This window comes from Hipposideros armiger, unplaced genomic scaffold, assembly GCF_001890085.2.
Source record: "Hipposideros armiger isolate ML-2016 unplaced genomic scaffold, ASM189008v1 scaffold_29, whole genome shotgun sequence".
NCBI lineage: Eukaryota > Metazoa > Chordata > Mammalia > Chiroptera > Hipposideridae > Hipposideros > Hipposideros armiger.
The window spans coordinates 5,338,762-5,354,220 of record NW_017731379.1 but is presented as its reverse complement, the minus strand read 5'-3'; the positions used below and the strand labels follow the sequence as shown (position 1 = coordinate 5,354,220).

At 52.7% G+C, this 15,459-nt stretch overlaps 1 protein-coding gene across 3 annotated transcripts in view; it reads right to left on the bottom strand.

Annotated features, from left to right (window-relative positions):
* Nucleotides 1-15,393, bottom strand: part of MRM1 (mitochondrial rRNA methyltransferase 1) — a 79,769-nt gene extending 64,376 nt beyond the window's left edge. For 2 of the 3 annotated variants that reach the window (XM_019636725.1, XM_019636723.1), the window contains exons 1-5: nt 13,872-15,393; nt 13,578-13,671; nt 11,318-11,450; nt 11,097-11,216; nt 10,731-10,886 (exon numbers count right to left, since the gene is read on the bottom strand). In XM_019636725.1, coding sequence (XP_019492270.1) covers nt 10,731-10,886; nt 11,097-11,216; nt 11,318-11,450; nt 13,578-13,671; nt 13,872-14,434 — 1,066 coding nt within the window. In that variant the 5' untranslated portion in view covers nt 14,435-15,393. Of the gene's footprint in view, nt 1-8,088; nt 8,329-10,730; nt 10,887-11,096; nt 11,217-11,317; nt 11,451-13,577; nt 13,672-13,871 lie in introns of those variants that run through there. The other variant, XM_019636724.1, reaches the window with a different exon arrangement.
* Between the last annotated feature and the right edge of the window lie 66 nt (nt 15,394-15,459).

The window sequence follows — 15,459 nt, the reverse complement described above, 5'->3', positions numbered from 1 at the left end:
ACAGAGCAGGGGACACTTGTCAGCTGCAATCCTGCCCACCCACCCCACTGTCTGCAGCTTTGAGCTCCCTCCCTCCTAACTGAATCATAGAAGGGACCAGGTGCCATAAACCCAACCTTAATATCCTCTGCCTGAAGCCCTATGCAACACCCTACCTGCATGATCATGTGAGTGCTTATACTCCTCCAGTGACAGGGAGCTCACTACCTCCAAAGTACCCCATTCAACCTAGAATGAGCTGCTATCTGGCATCCTGAGCCTCCCACTGGTCCCAATCCTGCCCCCTGGGCCACTACTCTGCCCCATGAAAGCCCCTCTGTAATTTGAATGCCATGGCCACTGCCCACGCCATCCCACCACCACCACCACCACCCAAGGGGCTTCCACTCCCTGCCTAAACACTTCCTCATTCCCTCAACTGTTGCAAACTGTCCTACCTCATTCCTTCCCACCCATCCAAAGATGTCAGCAGAATTGTTGATAACAGAGAGCAGTGGTTAAAAGCAACCATTTTGGATGGACTTGGCAATGATTTCTCAGATACGACCACAAAAGCACAGGCAACAAAAGAAAAAACAGATAAATGAAACTACATAAAAATTTAAAACTTCTGTGCATCAGAGGACACAATCAACAGAGTTTGAAAAGGCAACCTACAGAATAGGAGAAAATATTTGCAAATCATTATCTGATATGGGGATACTATCCAGAATCTATAAAGAATTACAACTCAACAACAACAAACAACAAATAACCTGATAAAAATTGGGCAAAGGACTTGAGAAACATTTCTCCAAGGGTGATATGCAATGGCCAACAAGCATATGAAAAGATGTTCAACATCACCAAATCACTAGGGAAATGCATGTCAAAACTACAAGGAGATAACAACTCATTATCAAAAAAACAGAAAACAGTAATTCTATTCTTAATTTACCATATGACCCAGCAATCCCTCTCCTGGGTATCTACTCAAAAAACCTGAAAACATTTATCTGTAAAGATATATGTACCCTTATGTTCATTGCAGCATTATTTACGGTGGCCAAGACATGGAAACAACCAAAGTGTCCTTCGATAGATAATTGGATAAAGAAGATGTGATACATATACACAATGGAATATTACTAGGCCATAAGAAAAGATGAAATACTGCCATTTGCAACAACATGGATGGATCTTGAGATTATCATGCTAAGCAAAATAAGTCAGGCAGAAGTCGAGAACCGTATGACTTCACTCATATGTGGGGTTGTAAAACTGAAAACAACAAAGGAACAAGACAAACAAACAAAAACCCATAGCCATAGACAATAGTTTAGTGGTTACCAGAGGTAAGGGGGGTCAAATATATGGTGATGGAAGGAGAACTGACTCTGGATGGTGAGCACACAATGCAATATATAGATGATGTATTATAGAATTGTATACTTGAAACCCATATAATTGTACTAACCAAAGTCACCCCAATAAATTTAATAAAGATTAAAACAACAGAAAACAACAAACGTTGGTGAGAATGTGGAGAAATGAGAACCCCTGTACACTGCTGGTGGGACTGTAAAATGGTGCAGCCACCATGGCAAACTGTAGGGAGGATCCTCAAAAAATCAAAAATAGAAGTACCTTATGACCCAGCAATCACACTTCTAGGTATATATCCAAAAGAACTGAAAACAGGATCTCAGAGATATTTGCACACCCATGTTCACTGCAGTAGTAGCCACAAGGTGGAAGCAACCCAAGTGTCCAACAACCAATGAATGGATAAACAAAATGAGATATATACATACAATGGAATGTTATTCAGCCTTAAAAAGGAAATCTTGTCACATGCTACAAGATGGATGAACCTTGAAAACATTATGCAAAGAGAAATAAGCCAGTCATAAAAAGACAAACACTATATGATTCCACTTATAGGAGTATCTAAAGTTGCCACATTCATAGAAACAGAAAATAGAATGGTGGTTGTCAGGGGCTAGGGGAGAGGAATGGAGACTTGTTTAATAGGTATAGAGTTTCAGTTTTGTAAGATGAAAAACGTCTGCAGACTACAATGGGAATATACTTAACTACTGAACTGTACACTTAAAAATGGTTACGATGGTAGCCAAGAAAGAAGGGAAAAGCAATCATTTTGGAGTTATCCGGGTTTGGATTTGAGGCCCAGCTCTACCCTTTCTGAGCTACCTGACTTGGAGCAAGTTGCCAAATGTTCCAAGCCTCAGTCTTCCCAGCTCTACAACAGGGTAATAACAGAATCTAACTCACAGGGTTGCTGTAGCACTAAATCATTGATCCCTGCTGACTAGTCCACTGCTGTATCCCCAGCTGGCATGTAGTAGGTGCCCAATAAATCCTTGTTAAACGACAACATGCGCGAAGCCTTGGCCTTCTGTCCTCAGAGGCCCTCTGGCCCCCACATCCCCCCCCCCACTCCCATCCCTAGCAGGACCTGCAGCATTAAGGACTCCCACTCTCAGGTCCTGGCAGGGAAGGAGGGAACCTCACTTCCCCAGCAGCCCCAGGTGCACCAACTGCCATTCCATCTAGTCTGGGCACCAATTCTATCCATCAATATTGGCCTCCAGCAGCCACACTTGGATGCCCACCCTAATCTATAACCAGCAGCTGCCATCAATTGACCCCTGGGGTATTGGGAGCCGGGGGAGAGGCAAAGAGAGGGACACACAGGGTGAGGTGACACAGCCCCCGAAAGGGAGCAGTCGCAGGGAGCCCCCAGGGACCCAGCCACAGCAGGCAGACAGGACAGAGACAATCAGGAAGCGGAGGCAGAGCAGGAAGGGAGAGGAGGCTCCAGACCTCGACCTGGGAAAAGAGGCAGCCGACACAGGGAGGCCCCTGAGAAAGGAGACGAGGGGAGGAGGCAGGCAAGGAAGCACTCTTGAAGGCCTACCACGTACCAAGGGCTCCTTCTCTCAAGTCCAGCACAACCCTGGGGAAGAGGTTTTTGGCACCATTTTACAGGGAAGGAACTAAGCTCGGGGGTTAAAATACTTGACCAAGGCCTGAGCCTTTAGATGTGGGAGCAGAGGCACAATTGAAACCCAAGTCTGGTGTCCCTGGGAGTCGAGGCCCTTTGCTTGCATCCCACAGTGGCCCTGAGCTGTCACTTCTGACCTCCCCACCTGGGCATACCACCCACAGCTGAGTGGGGAGCTGGTGGAGGTGTCCCCACTCCCCTCCACTGGGATGCCCCACTGAGAGCTTATCAAGATGGTACAGGAGAGGAATGAGGAGACAGAGCGGGTGGCACTGCGTGGGGAGGGTGGCTGTGTGCGGGTCTGGCGTGGCCTCCTCAGCAGCAGGCCTCCCAGCTGATGCTTGGATCTGAGGTTCCCTCCTTCCAACCCCAGCTCCCCACCTTCCCTTCCCTGTCCCTCCCTCCCAAACCCGTCTGATTGCCACAGCATGACCTTGGGCAAGTTACTCAACTCCTCTCAGCCTCAGTTTCTTATCTCTTAGCCAAAGGTAGTAACAGTGCCTACCCCAAAAGATAAGCATTAAAAATATACACCTGTTAGCACATGGTAGGTACATAATAAATGCCAGTACTATCATTGTCACCGCCATCATCACCCAGCTCCAAGCACACAGCTTCCGGGTCCCGTACCCACCGCTTAAGGATGTGTGTTGGTCTCAGGACTCTGATTTAAACAAGAGCCAGGCCCTTGCCGTGCCTGGCCCATGGCTGGTGCCTCCATCTATAGGGGGGGAATCTGTGTGAGGCCTGCAGATGGGCCTCAGCAGGGTGAGAGCTGAGGTCCTACCCAGCATCCCCTCAGCCCTCCATCAGCTCCTTTGTTTCAGAGAATCAAGAGCAGCTGTGGCTAGGGGATCATTTGTGTCCTGCCTCCCCGGAAACTGGAAGGTCAGTGCCAGCTGGAAATGTGCTGAGAGATTTGCCTCCTCAACTCACTTCAGCAGAGGGTGAGGCAGTGAGTCTCCAAGCTCAGAACCCATTCATTGAGTTGTTCGATCGGCGTTTTTTAAACACCCAGGATGTGCCTGGCCCTGTGCTGGGACCTGGCAATATAAAACCAGTCAAGCTCACTCCTGCCCTGATAGTCTAAAGGAAGGGAATGGGGCTTTCCTGTCTGCAGCGGCCTGGGGGGCCAAGGGCAGGGGGGCCAGTAAGGCTATTTGCAAGAAGGGACCAAGCCTACTGTCTGACTGCCTCCTTCATCTGCTGATTTCTGCCTCAGTTTCTTCTTTCTATTCAGCCCATTGACATTTTTTTGAGCTTGCAGATAAACCATGGAAGGTGCCACTTTTCAGGGGGTATCCCTTCTGATACCCACAAACTTCAGCAAAAAAAGCCGGGAGCCTGAGAGGGAGAGGACTGTAGAGGTGGAGGGAGACAGCAGAAGGGGCCAAGTTCAGCCAGCTGGCCGAGAGCTGGGGCGGGAGGGGCCGGCTAGGCCCAGCCCCTCCTCCCTGACCCACCGCAGCTGGTGAAGGGTGTCCTCTGAAATAGAATATTGTGACAGAGAGGGCACTGCAGGGCGAAGGACAAGGCATTTCCATAAGAAGCCTTCTTGGAGTGTAGTGGAGGAGAACCTTGTTTAGACGCAGCCTGCGAAGAGCCCGTCGTATAAATCTCCTGGTCCTAATTCAAGGACCAGCCCCACTCGGCCTCCCAGTCTGAGGAAGACACTGAGACAATTAAGGGCCGCAGAGCTCAATGCCCTTTCCTGCTTCTCTGAAGGCACAAAGGGTCCTCGGGGCTCTGGCCCTGCTCCCCCACCCCAGTTGGCTAAACAAGGTTCTGCGATTTAAAAAAAGAATTCTGAGAGCAGTTGTTGTGTTTGTAAAATAACAACGGCGGCAGCCTTGATTTAGAGTTTACAATTTAGCAGGCGCTGTGCTACCCTTAGGTATGGTATCCCAGTTTACAGAGGAGGCAACTGAGAATCCTAGAGGACAAGTGACATGCCTTAGGTCATCCAGCGAGGAAGAGGTGGGTCAGGGCTGGAGCCCAAAACTGGGCTGTTCATGGTGATTTGAAGAAATAGAGGTGGCCAGGTTGGGAAGCAGTGGGGAGGGGGACACTAGAGCTTCTGGATGAGGTGGACGGGGAAGGGTAAAACAAGGTGCAGCCCAGGTGCTATGCCACCTGCCCAGGCCTCCAGGACCCAGGGGGAGGGGGGAGAGGTAGGGACTTCCTCCTGACCAGTGGCCACTTCTCCCCACATAAAACCCTCTTGTGTAGGTTCTGAGCACAAACCTAGGAGTGAGGAGAATGAGCTCTGGGCTGGGGAGGAGGCAGTTAGAACTTTCTGGAGCACCTCCCCCAGCAGGACAAGCTGAAGACCACCAGGGAGGTGTTAATGAAACAGGGAAGCTGTGAACAGACCCAGGAGTGATTCCAATCTGACACCTCCATCCAGCCCCCACCAGTAATGAGCTGGGACCTGCCCTTGTCTCCAGAGAGGGAGGTGAGGGGAGAAGGGGTGTCTCTGGGCATCTTTGTAGCTTCAGATGCCTCCTTTCATCATCACTATCATCATCTTCACTGCAATAAGAAAAACTCCTCTATTTATTGAGCACCTACTGTGTCCCAGGCACTATGCTAAGTCCTTTTCATACATCATTAATCCTCACAACCTATGTGATAGGTCCTATTCTTATTTCCATTTTACAGATGAAGAAACTGAGGCTCAATCAGGTTATGAGACTGGCCTGAGGTAGAGCCATTTGGACCTAGGACTGTCCGACTCAGAAGTCTGCCTTCTTAATGCTTTGGCCACTGTGCCTCTGACATGGACCTACTGCGGTCCTCAGCAGGAAGGTAGGTGGGGTAGAAATGTTCCCATCTGGGGACAGGTCCAGGAGCCCAACCCTGGAGGGAATAGGGGTGGGCCCACACTGTGGAGGTTATGTGTGACCCCAGAGCTGGAGCTGGTGTGTGAATAAAGGAAGCACGCCCAGCCCACCTTGTGTCCTGAAAGTTCCAGAGCTGGGAAGAGCAGGACCCCAGCCTTACCACTGAGCCTCACAGTGTCTGTGTACTGTCTCCTTTCCAGACGTGTGCAATCAGTCAGGCCAGGGGACCAAAGAGGGACCTGCCCACTGCCTAGGAAGGGGATGAAGGGGTACAGGCTGGGGAGGACTGAAGGAGTGGGGGTGGGGGTGCTAGGAATACCCCTGCCTTCTGGCCTGGGAGGGAGGGGCTGAGCAGCTCCTTGAGTGGAGTCCCGTGTTTGTAAACATCATTAATCAGGGATTAGCAGATGGGCATGCTAATTGCACCTGTGGGTGCCAGAGACCTCAAGGTTGATTACATTTACAAACTGTGGGGCTCCCTGGCAGCCTGGCCCTGCAGGAATGGGAGGGGGTGTCTAGTTTAGGACCCCATTCAGGGGGAGTAAGGTGGCAATTTTAGCTTCCTGCCAAAAAAAAATTCCAGCTCTGGAGGCAAACAGGAATGCTGGTTAGAATTCAGCTGCTTTGGAAATCCCACGTCAGCACCAAACCTTCTGAGACCGTTTCTCTCTTGGCCAGGGAGCCCTGACAAAGGAGGATCCTGCAAATGTTATTTCAAAGCCCTCCCCACCCCAACACTCCCCAGTGGTTCTCCGGGGTAAATCATCGCGTGTTGTAGCTGAAGGGGGCCCTAGAGCCTGTGGGGAAATTGAGGCCAGGATGATAGGAGAGCAGAGCCTGGTGCCCTGACCTCCAGGTCTGTCCCCGGTGCTGTGACAACAGCTGCCATCCTCCTCCTGGCATCAGCTGAGGGCTTCACATGCGTGATCTCATTTAATCCGCACCGTGATCCTTCGGAGTGGACACTGCTGTTATCCACATTTTATAGATGAGGGAAACTGACTTGGAAAAATACAGGGACATGTCCACGTTTACACCACTAGCAGGGCAGAGTTGGAACTCAAAGCAAACCGCCCCCTCCTCTGGCTTCATCCTGGCCCTGCCCTACAGGGGCTGGACACCCTGGCCCCGCCCCTCCCAGCTTCGACCACAGCCACCCTAGCCCGTGTATTTGACCAGACTTGCTGACCGAGCAGTGTCTGTCAGGCACCATGGGCCACTCCAAGGAGACTCAGACTCATCCTTGGCCTTAGGGTCGCAGGTGCTGTCTGTCTTGGGAATGGCTGGTTTGCATGACATAACTACATACCTGTGTGTGCAAGGCAGGTAATTAGTTTCAGTTCCCTTTGGTTCAAGTGAACCCATCTTCCCAGAGGCCTGCCAGCCTGCTCCCCAGAGGGTGAAGCAAGGAGGAGCCCCCCCGTGCCTGGCTGAGCACAGGAGAGTGGCCCCTCTAATGGCCCAGACCATGGGGACCCAGAAAGCTGATGAACGGCATGCCCAGAGCAGGTCAGATAGAGTTCCAGACACCAGGAGTGCTTGGGCAGGAGACGGGCTCCGGGCCCTGAGTGCCCCCAACCCCAACTTCTACTTTCCATGCTGGGTTTGGTCCTAGAGAGCAGAGCTCGATCCTGTACCCCCACATGGAGGGTATACCAGGACACCAGAGTTCATTTTCATCATGTCTGTTGGTCTGGGTCTCCAGACAAACAGAAACCATTAAGAGATATACACAGGGGCCGGCCGAGTGGCGCGATGGTTAAGAACTCGCTTAGGATGCCAGAGGGCCCCGGTTCGGATCCCACATATGAGGGCCAGTGACACTGCCCTCCGCAGCTAAGATGCTGAACAACAGCTCGGCCTGGAGCTGGGTTGCCGTGAGTCGCCGGCGACGGCGTAGGCTGCAGCCCCTGTGGCAGTGGGTTGCCATGGGCTACCGTGTGTTGCCAACAGCCAACGTGAGCGGCCAGCAGCCAACGTGAGCGGCCAGCAGCCGCAGTGAGCGGCCGTCCAGAAGCCGGCGACTGATGTGCCTCACCAGGGAGGAGCGCAGTGACGGTGCCAACTTGGGCCAGTGGAGCAACGTCCTCCACAACTAGATTGAAGAACAAAAATGACAGCAGCTTGTCTGTTCCCCTTCCCCCAATTCCCCAGCACTGTTCCCATCCCCCCAATTCCCCAATAAATATCTTTAAAAAAAAAAAAGATATACACACACACATATACATACATACTTACCTACTTATTTATTATAGAATTGCCTCGTATGATTATGGAGCTGACAAGTCCTGAGTTCTGCAGGGTGAGTGTGCAAGCTAAGAGACCCAGGAGAGCAGATGATTTGGTTCCCATCTGAAGGCCAGCAGGCTCGAGACCCAGGAAGGGCCTGTGTTTCAGTTCCAAAGGCAGGAAGAATTCCCTCTTACGAGGCAGTCAGGCTTTTTGTTCTGCTTAGGCCTTCAACTGACTGAGGCCCATCTACATTAGGGAAGATAATCTGCTTTCCTTAAATGTTAAACTCGTCCTGAAACACCCTCACACACACCCAGAATGTCTGACCAAGTATCAGGGTACCCCATGACCCAGTCACGTTGACACATGAACCATCACATCCAGGTTTGTGCTAGTCCTGGGTGCACAGTGCTTTAGTTTACAGAACACTTTTACTGATACACTCTCATTTTCTTTTCCCAACCTCCCCAGTGGGGAGGGGGCAGCTGGAGCAGGCGTCAGTGGCACTATCCCCATTTTACACACGAGGAGACTGAGAAGCCATCTAGGTAGAAAGCCATGGGGCCAGGGCTGGAACCAGCATCTTCTAAAGAACCCGAGGGACAGATGAGAGGTTGCCTGGCGTGTGCGTTCAGGCATGTGCTCAAAAGCATGGCTGTGAATGATTTGGAAGGTCTCTTCTTGGACTGGAGTGGGAGGCTTCCAGGGCCAGTGATTCTCAAACCTGGCTGCACACTGGCATCAACTGGGGAGCTCTGAGAAATGCTTGTACCTGGCTCCTTCCCCAGAGATTCTGATTTCATCGGTCTGGTGCCTCTGGGCATCTGGAATATTAAAAGCTACCCCCCCACCCCCACACCCTGACCCCATGACTCTAAGGGACAGCCAAGGTTCAGAACCACATTGGGTTCTTTGCCAAGAGCGAGGCAGGGGTGGGGGAAGCAGCACAGTGTGCCCAAGGTTGACACTGCCAGTGGATGTCAGAGCCCGAGTGCCAGTCGGGGACAGACAGCTCAAGGGGACTGGTGTGGTGGTGATTGATGGAGTTTAGGAAGGGCTTTCTTCCTTTCTTGAGGGGAAAAACTTTGACTTTAAGGCAATCTTAGGCCCTTTTTAAACAAATGCAAATGTCTTTCTAAACTGGCATCACCTTTAGAATTCCAAGATAAATCCATCCCACAGATGAGGGCAATAGTATTTACTGAGCATCTACTACGTTGAGGTACCCAGTTCCTATTGTCCTCTGTACCCACCCAGCAACCCAGAAAGGCAGGATTGGCCCTCTTCACCAAGGAGGGGACTGAGGCTCGGGCAGGTAAAGAACTTGCCCCAGGCCACACAGCAATCAAGGTTTGAACTTAGGGTTGCTGTCCTCCAGACCCATGCTCCAGGAAGCAGTTCTCAACCAGGGGTGATTGTCCCCTAGGGAACATTTGGCAATGTCTAGAGGGATTTTTGGTTGTCACACTGGGAGGGGGTGGGGGGAGAAAGGTGCTACTGGCATCTAGTGGGTAACGGCCAGGGATGCTGCTAAACATTCTACAGTGCACAGGACAGCTCCCCACAATCAAGCATTATTCAGCCCAGAATGTCAATAGCCCTGAGACTCACACCCTGCTCCAGTGACCTAAGCCTGGGCTGCACATTAGACCCATCTGGGGGGATTTAAAAATCCTGATGCCCAGGCTGCACCCTGATCAATTACAGCAGACTTTCTGGGTAGGTCCCAGTGTAAGCTGGTTCTTAAAGCTGACCAGGTGGTTCCAATGTGTAGCCAAGGCTGCTCTAAACTACTTGCACCGGTGGATTCTGCTCCGAGGGGCCCTGAGGGTGAAGTACCAAACAGGTCTAAATGGTATATTCAACAGCAACCCTCCCAGAATCAAAGGCCAGGGCTCTGTTCATTGGTTCCTTCCGTGGAGGTAGGCTGACATGACTCACCGGTGTGCTGGGCTGGGGAGACTGGAGGGCCAGGGGAGTGGGAGGTATCCGCTAATCTTTCCCTTGCCTCCTGAGCACCACAGCAAGGAATCTCCCCAGGTGGCTATCCGAGCTTCCGGAAGAGACTGTGGACCAAAGAGCGAGGCTGCCACCTAGTGGAGGAATCAGGCTGAACTGTTGAGTGCCTGTTGGATGTCAGGTGGTGTCTGATTTGATTATCACTATAGCCCAGTGAGGGAGGTGCAGACAAGGGCCCTGAGGCATATAAAGATGAAGCCACGTGCTTGAGGCCCCCGCAGCGGGGCTGGGTTTGAGCTGGATTTGCACCTGTCTGCCCCACAAGAGAGCCCCCAGGCCTCCCTCTATGTTCTCACACTGGTTCAAGAGGAACAAGGTTCTTGGACTGAACTGCCTGATTCCCTTCTGATGTCTAGACTTCCCCCTGACATCCAAGCAGGATGTAGGAAGAAAAAGACCCTCTGAACAAGCACATACTAGAAGTTAATGGGCTGCTATCTCCAACTGCAAATCCAAACTCAAAATAAGAAACTGAACTTTTTCTGGTCTTCACCACAAAGGTCCAAAGGTGCCCGCCCTGGGTGCACACTCAGGCAAGAGATTCCAGGACACTGGAACATGTGGGTGTATGTGCACCCCATCTCCTGCCCTCCACACGCACATCTTCAACAGTCCAAGTCAGCCCCCACCTTGCCTCTCTTTTTCTGACCCTGAGGACAGTCCTGAGGACACTGTGGGCCCTCCAGACGTGGCTGAGGGTTCTCGGGAGCCTTGGAGAAGTTGCTCTCTCTTCCTCTCTTCAGAGAAACCCTTCCTCTGGCTACAAATGGAGTGAAGAAGAATTCCTGCACAGACAGACAGAAGGACACGGGGAAGAGAGAGAACTGAGAAGAGGAAGGACCAGGTGCCAGGCACTCCCTCATTTCACCCTCAGAAGAATGTGTTTTCCTCATTTGGCACAAAAAGCAATTGAGACACAGAAGGATCGAGAAACTTGTTTAGGATGAAACAGCTACACACCTGTGATCAGAAGGAGACAGAGAGAGTAGACTCACCTGCAGCCACGGAGACATTCAAGGACTCCAGTCCAGGAGGCAGCTGCCAGCCGGGCAGGATGGTGAGGAGAAGCTGGCAGGAGGCCTGCACCCCCTGGGATAGGCCCGAGCCCTCGTTCCCTGCAGGGCAGGAGGGCAGAGGATTAGGGATGCCCCAGCTGAGTACACAGGCGCTCAGGAAATGCACGTCTGAGCACGGAAAAGCAGGGACATCTACCTACCCAGCACCAGGAGAGTAGGCCGGTCCCAGAGGAACTCTGAGCAACTCATGACAGGGATCTCAGAGGACCCGGAAATCTCAGGCCCGGGGCAGCCCACCGTGCCAGCCACCAGCCAGCCCTGCCGGGCTTTGGCCTAAAAGGGAGAAAAAGAAATCGCGTTCTAGCTCACCCAACTTTCATCAGAGCCCTGGCCGAGGAGAAGCCCGACCTTGCCATATGTTCATTCCCTCGCTAAGCCATTCAATGCAGTCAACGGTTATTCAGCGCCTGGAACGGACAGGCTCTATTCTAGACACTGGGTATAGGGCAGTGAACCAAAGAGGGCGGTCGGGGAGGGCCTCACTGGAGTGAGTGACTTGAATACAGACCTCAAGAAGATGCGGGAGCACTGTGAAGACATCTGGGGGAAGAATATTCTAGACAGTGACCAGTAAGTGCAAAGGCCAAGAGGTGGCTGCTTACCTGGCATGTGTGAGGAACAGCAGGATGGCAAGGTGGCCAGTGGGAAGGGAGCCATTGAGACAGGAAAGGGAACAAAACGCCACATAAGGTGGAGCCTCTAAGGACACTGGAAGGACTCTGGCTTATGCTCGGAGAGAAATGCAAAGGCTTTGAACGGTTCTGAGCAGAAAAGTAATATAGTCTAACTAACGTTGCAACATGGTCACTCTGCCTGCTGTATTTAGCGCCAACAGCAGAAGCAAGGAGACCAGTTAGGAAATTTCCACGACAATACAGGCAAGAGGTGATGGGGGCTTGTATTAGAATGGTAGCTGTGGAGATGGTAAGAAATGGTCAGAATACGAAAATAACTTCATAGTAAAACCAAAAGGGGGCCGGCCGAGTGGTACGATGGTTAAGAACAGGCTTGGGATGCCAGAGGGCCCCGGTTCGGATCCAACATGTGAGGGCCAGTGACACTGCCCTCCAAAGCTAAGATGCTGAACAACAGCTCAACCTAGAGCTGGGCTGCTGAGTGGCCTGCGACGGCGTAGGCTGCAGCCCCTGCTGCAGTGGGTTGCCATGGGCTACCGTGTGTGGCCAGCAGCCACCATGAGCAGCCAGCAGCTGCTGTGAGCGGCCGTCCAGAAGCCGGTGACTGATCTGCCTCGCCCGGGAAGAACGCAATGATGGTGCCAACTTGGGCCAGTGAAGCAACGTCCTCCACAACTAGACTGAAGAACAAAAAAAAAAAAGACAGCAACTTGTCTGTTCCCCTTCCCCCAATTCCCCAACGCTGTTCCCATCCCCTCAATTCCCCAATAAAAAACAAACAAACAAACAAAAACAAAACCAAAAGGATGTGCTGACAGGTGGGACATGGGCTGCGAGAGCAGAAAGAATCAAGGATGACGCCAAGGTTTTGGCCTAAACAACTGAAGGGACAGAGATGCTGTCGACGGACTGGGTAAGTCTGCAGAAGGAACACGGGCTGGGCTTTGGAAATGTTCAGCTTGAAATGCCCCTTGGACAGCAAGAGAGCTGTTACAGAGTAGGCAACTAGATATGTGAACCTGGGGTTTAGCAGCAAGAGCTGGGCTAGGATATACATTTGGAAGGCATTCAAATATAGACAGTATTTAAAGCCATGAGACTGGATGACAAAAAAAGAAATGAATATATACAGAAAAAAGATATAAGGACTGCAACTTGGGAGACCTGTGGAATGTTCAGAGGAACCGTCAAACGCAGAGCAATACTGCCCCCTTGTGTACAACAAGGGAAGCACAGCTGAAGACAAGCCTGCACCAGGAGAGGGGTTTCTTTACTTAGGTTTGCCCCGCGCCCCACAAAGTTGGGTTTTCGGTGATGGTGAGTTTTTTGTTTTTGTGGGGTTTTGTTTTGTGTATGTGAGAGGGAAGAAGGGAAGGGCATAGACTAATCACTGTGCAAAGAGTCTTTCAAGCTGTGCCCCAACTGGAGGAACCCAGGATTCCTGTTCACCAGCTCCTCCCAGCTAACCATTTACTGAAGGCCTACCTAGTAGTCAATAAGGCACAGTGGCTGACTTGCAGGAGGGGCAGAGGTATGCCTGAGGAAGGAGTGCAGTGAAGGGAATAACACCAGATGTCCCTAACTTCAGATTCTGCTCCACTTGTGGTTTTAAAAACTTTGGGATCTTTCCCTTCCCAAAGGGATTTAGAAGGATGTAGGAAGTGATGCCAACATGCCCCCTTCCCCCATCAGCTGCTAGAGGTGTGCCCTTGGAAAGGATGGACTTAGCTTATTTCAGGTTCCTTTGCGACTCCCACCCCCTTACCTGTAAAAAGCCGTCCAGGTCATCAGTGGAGAACACGTCCATCACCTCCACAGCCCCCGCGCTGGCCTTGCTGACTATCGGAGTGAGCGGGCAGCTGTAAAGTTACCCCAAGCGACATATGAAGCTGGATAATCTCAAGATCGGTGCCCTATCCTCCCTCAGCCCCCATGGGTTAGGGATGAGAATTCTAGCGATAGGGAGGCCTGACTGAGGGATCATCAAAGGGTCAAGGTGCTTAGGCACTCGGCTGCGCCTCGAAATTGGGGGCACATGGGGACTAAGGGACTTCCGTGCCTGTTTCTCCGGCTGGTGATGACTTTATCCACTCCGAGGAAGTAAGCGGAGCGCAGCACGGCCCCAAGATTCCGGGGATCCTGGAGCCCTTCGAGGACAAGCCACAACTGTTGGGGGTTGTCTCCCGGCCTCGCCTCCCCAGCCTCGGTCCAGGGCCGGGGCCGCAGCGGGCTCACCTCCATGCAGACGCCCTGGTGGACCTGGTAGCGGCACAGAGCGTCCAGCTTCTGCCGTCTGGGCCGCAGAATTGGGATGTCGCGCGCCTCAGCCGCGCGGAGGAGCTCGGCCCGCTCCCCTTGAAGCCCAGACCTGCCGGCCTGAAGCAGGAGCCGAGCCACGCGGCGGCGGGCGGCCCGCAGAGCCAGGAGACACGGGGACAGACCAAACAGAAGTTCCAATCCCTGCGCGGACCGCGGGGTCGGTGCCAGGTCATCCAGTCGCAAGCGGCTTAGCTCTTCCCCACCGGGCCGCTCCCCACGCCGCGCCGCTTGGGAGAAATGACGCGCGAGGAGGTGACCGGAGCGAAGCCAGGTCACGCCTCCGAGGGCCGAGAGCAGTGACATGGCCGATGGCCTCTGCTGCGTCCTCAGAAGTGGTCACTCCCGACGGGGCCCTCACCAGTTCCCAAAACGGGTTAAAGGTACCTCACAGCTGCCCTCATCCCGTCACCTCAGACAGAGGGAAGACCAACTCAGACTCCCCATTCGAAGAATTGCCTAGAACCAGGTAGCCGAAGCACAACCGCCTTCTCGACCCCCACGTGGGCTGCTCCACTTCCGGGTTCTGGCGGCCCCGCCCCCTGCCCGGCGAAGCAAGGCGCATGCCCGGTCGCCAGGCCGTCCCTACAGCGCCGCCTGCGGGGCTGGCCAAGCAGCGACCGACCTCCACCGCCCCGCGGCCGGCGGGAGGCGGTGATCAGCGCAGAGCTGACCCTGCCACAGGCTTCATTCTGCGCCCTTAGAGGTTCCAGGAAGATTGAGCATTGCATTCACCCAGGCACCAGCACAGGTTAAAGGGATGTGTTCAACCAGGTCAGTGGTGGTGCTTCCCTCCCCACTTCCAGTGCACCACCGGATGCTGGTGATTTTCCTCAGAAGCTTCTCCTGCTTCCAGCCCCCTCTGCACTTAAACTATCTTGTCAAACCCACAGCACCAGTTAGCAGAACCCAGCAATAACTTCCTATCCTGTGGCGGCTGATTCTCTAAATGACAACTTTCTGCCTGTCCTGTGCCTACTGACAAGCCAACAGATGCCCTTAGCCCACAGGTAATGACCAGACTCCTTGCTCCGCACGCAGACCCCCCAGGGATCCAGGCAGGAGCCATCTTTTCAGCCCCATCTCACTCCTGCACTAACCTCTGTGCTGTTACTACAACACTGCATCCTCTTTTGGGCCCCTGAGCCTCGCACAACCTGTTGTCTTCTTTTCTGGCTGGCAAACTCCTACCCATTTTCAAGACCCAACCCAAACCCACACCTGCTACCTAAGGTAATCCACACTCCAGGAGTGAGGCCCTAAATCTACCCACTTCCCCACTCACCTGGGAGAAATTCCGAGACACGACCACCCCTGACCACAGAGAAGGA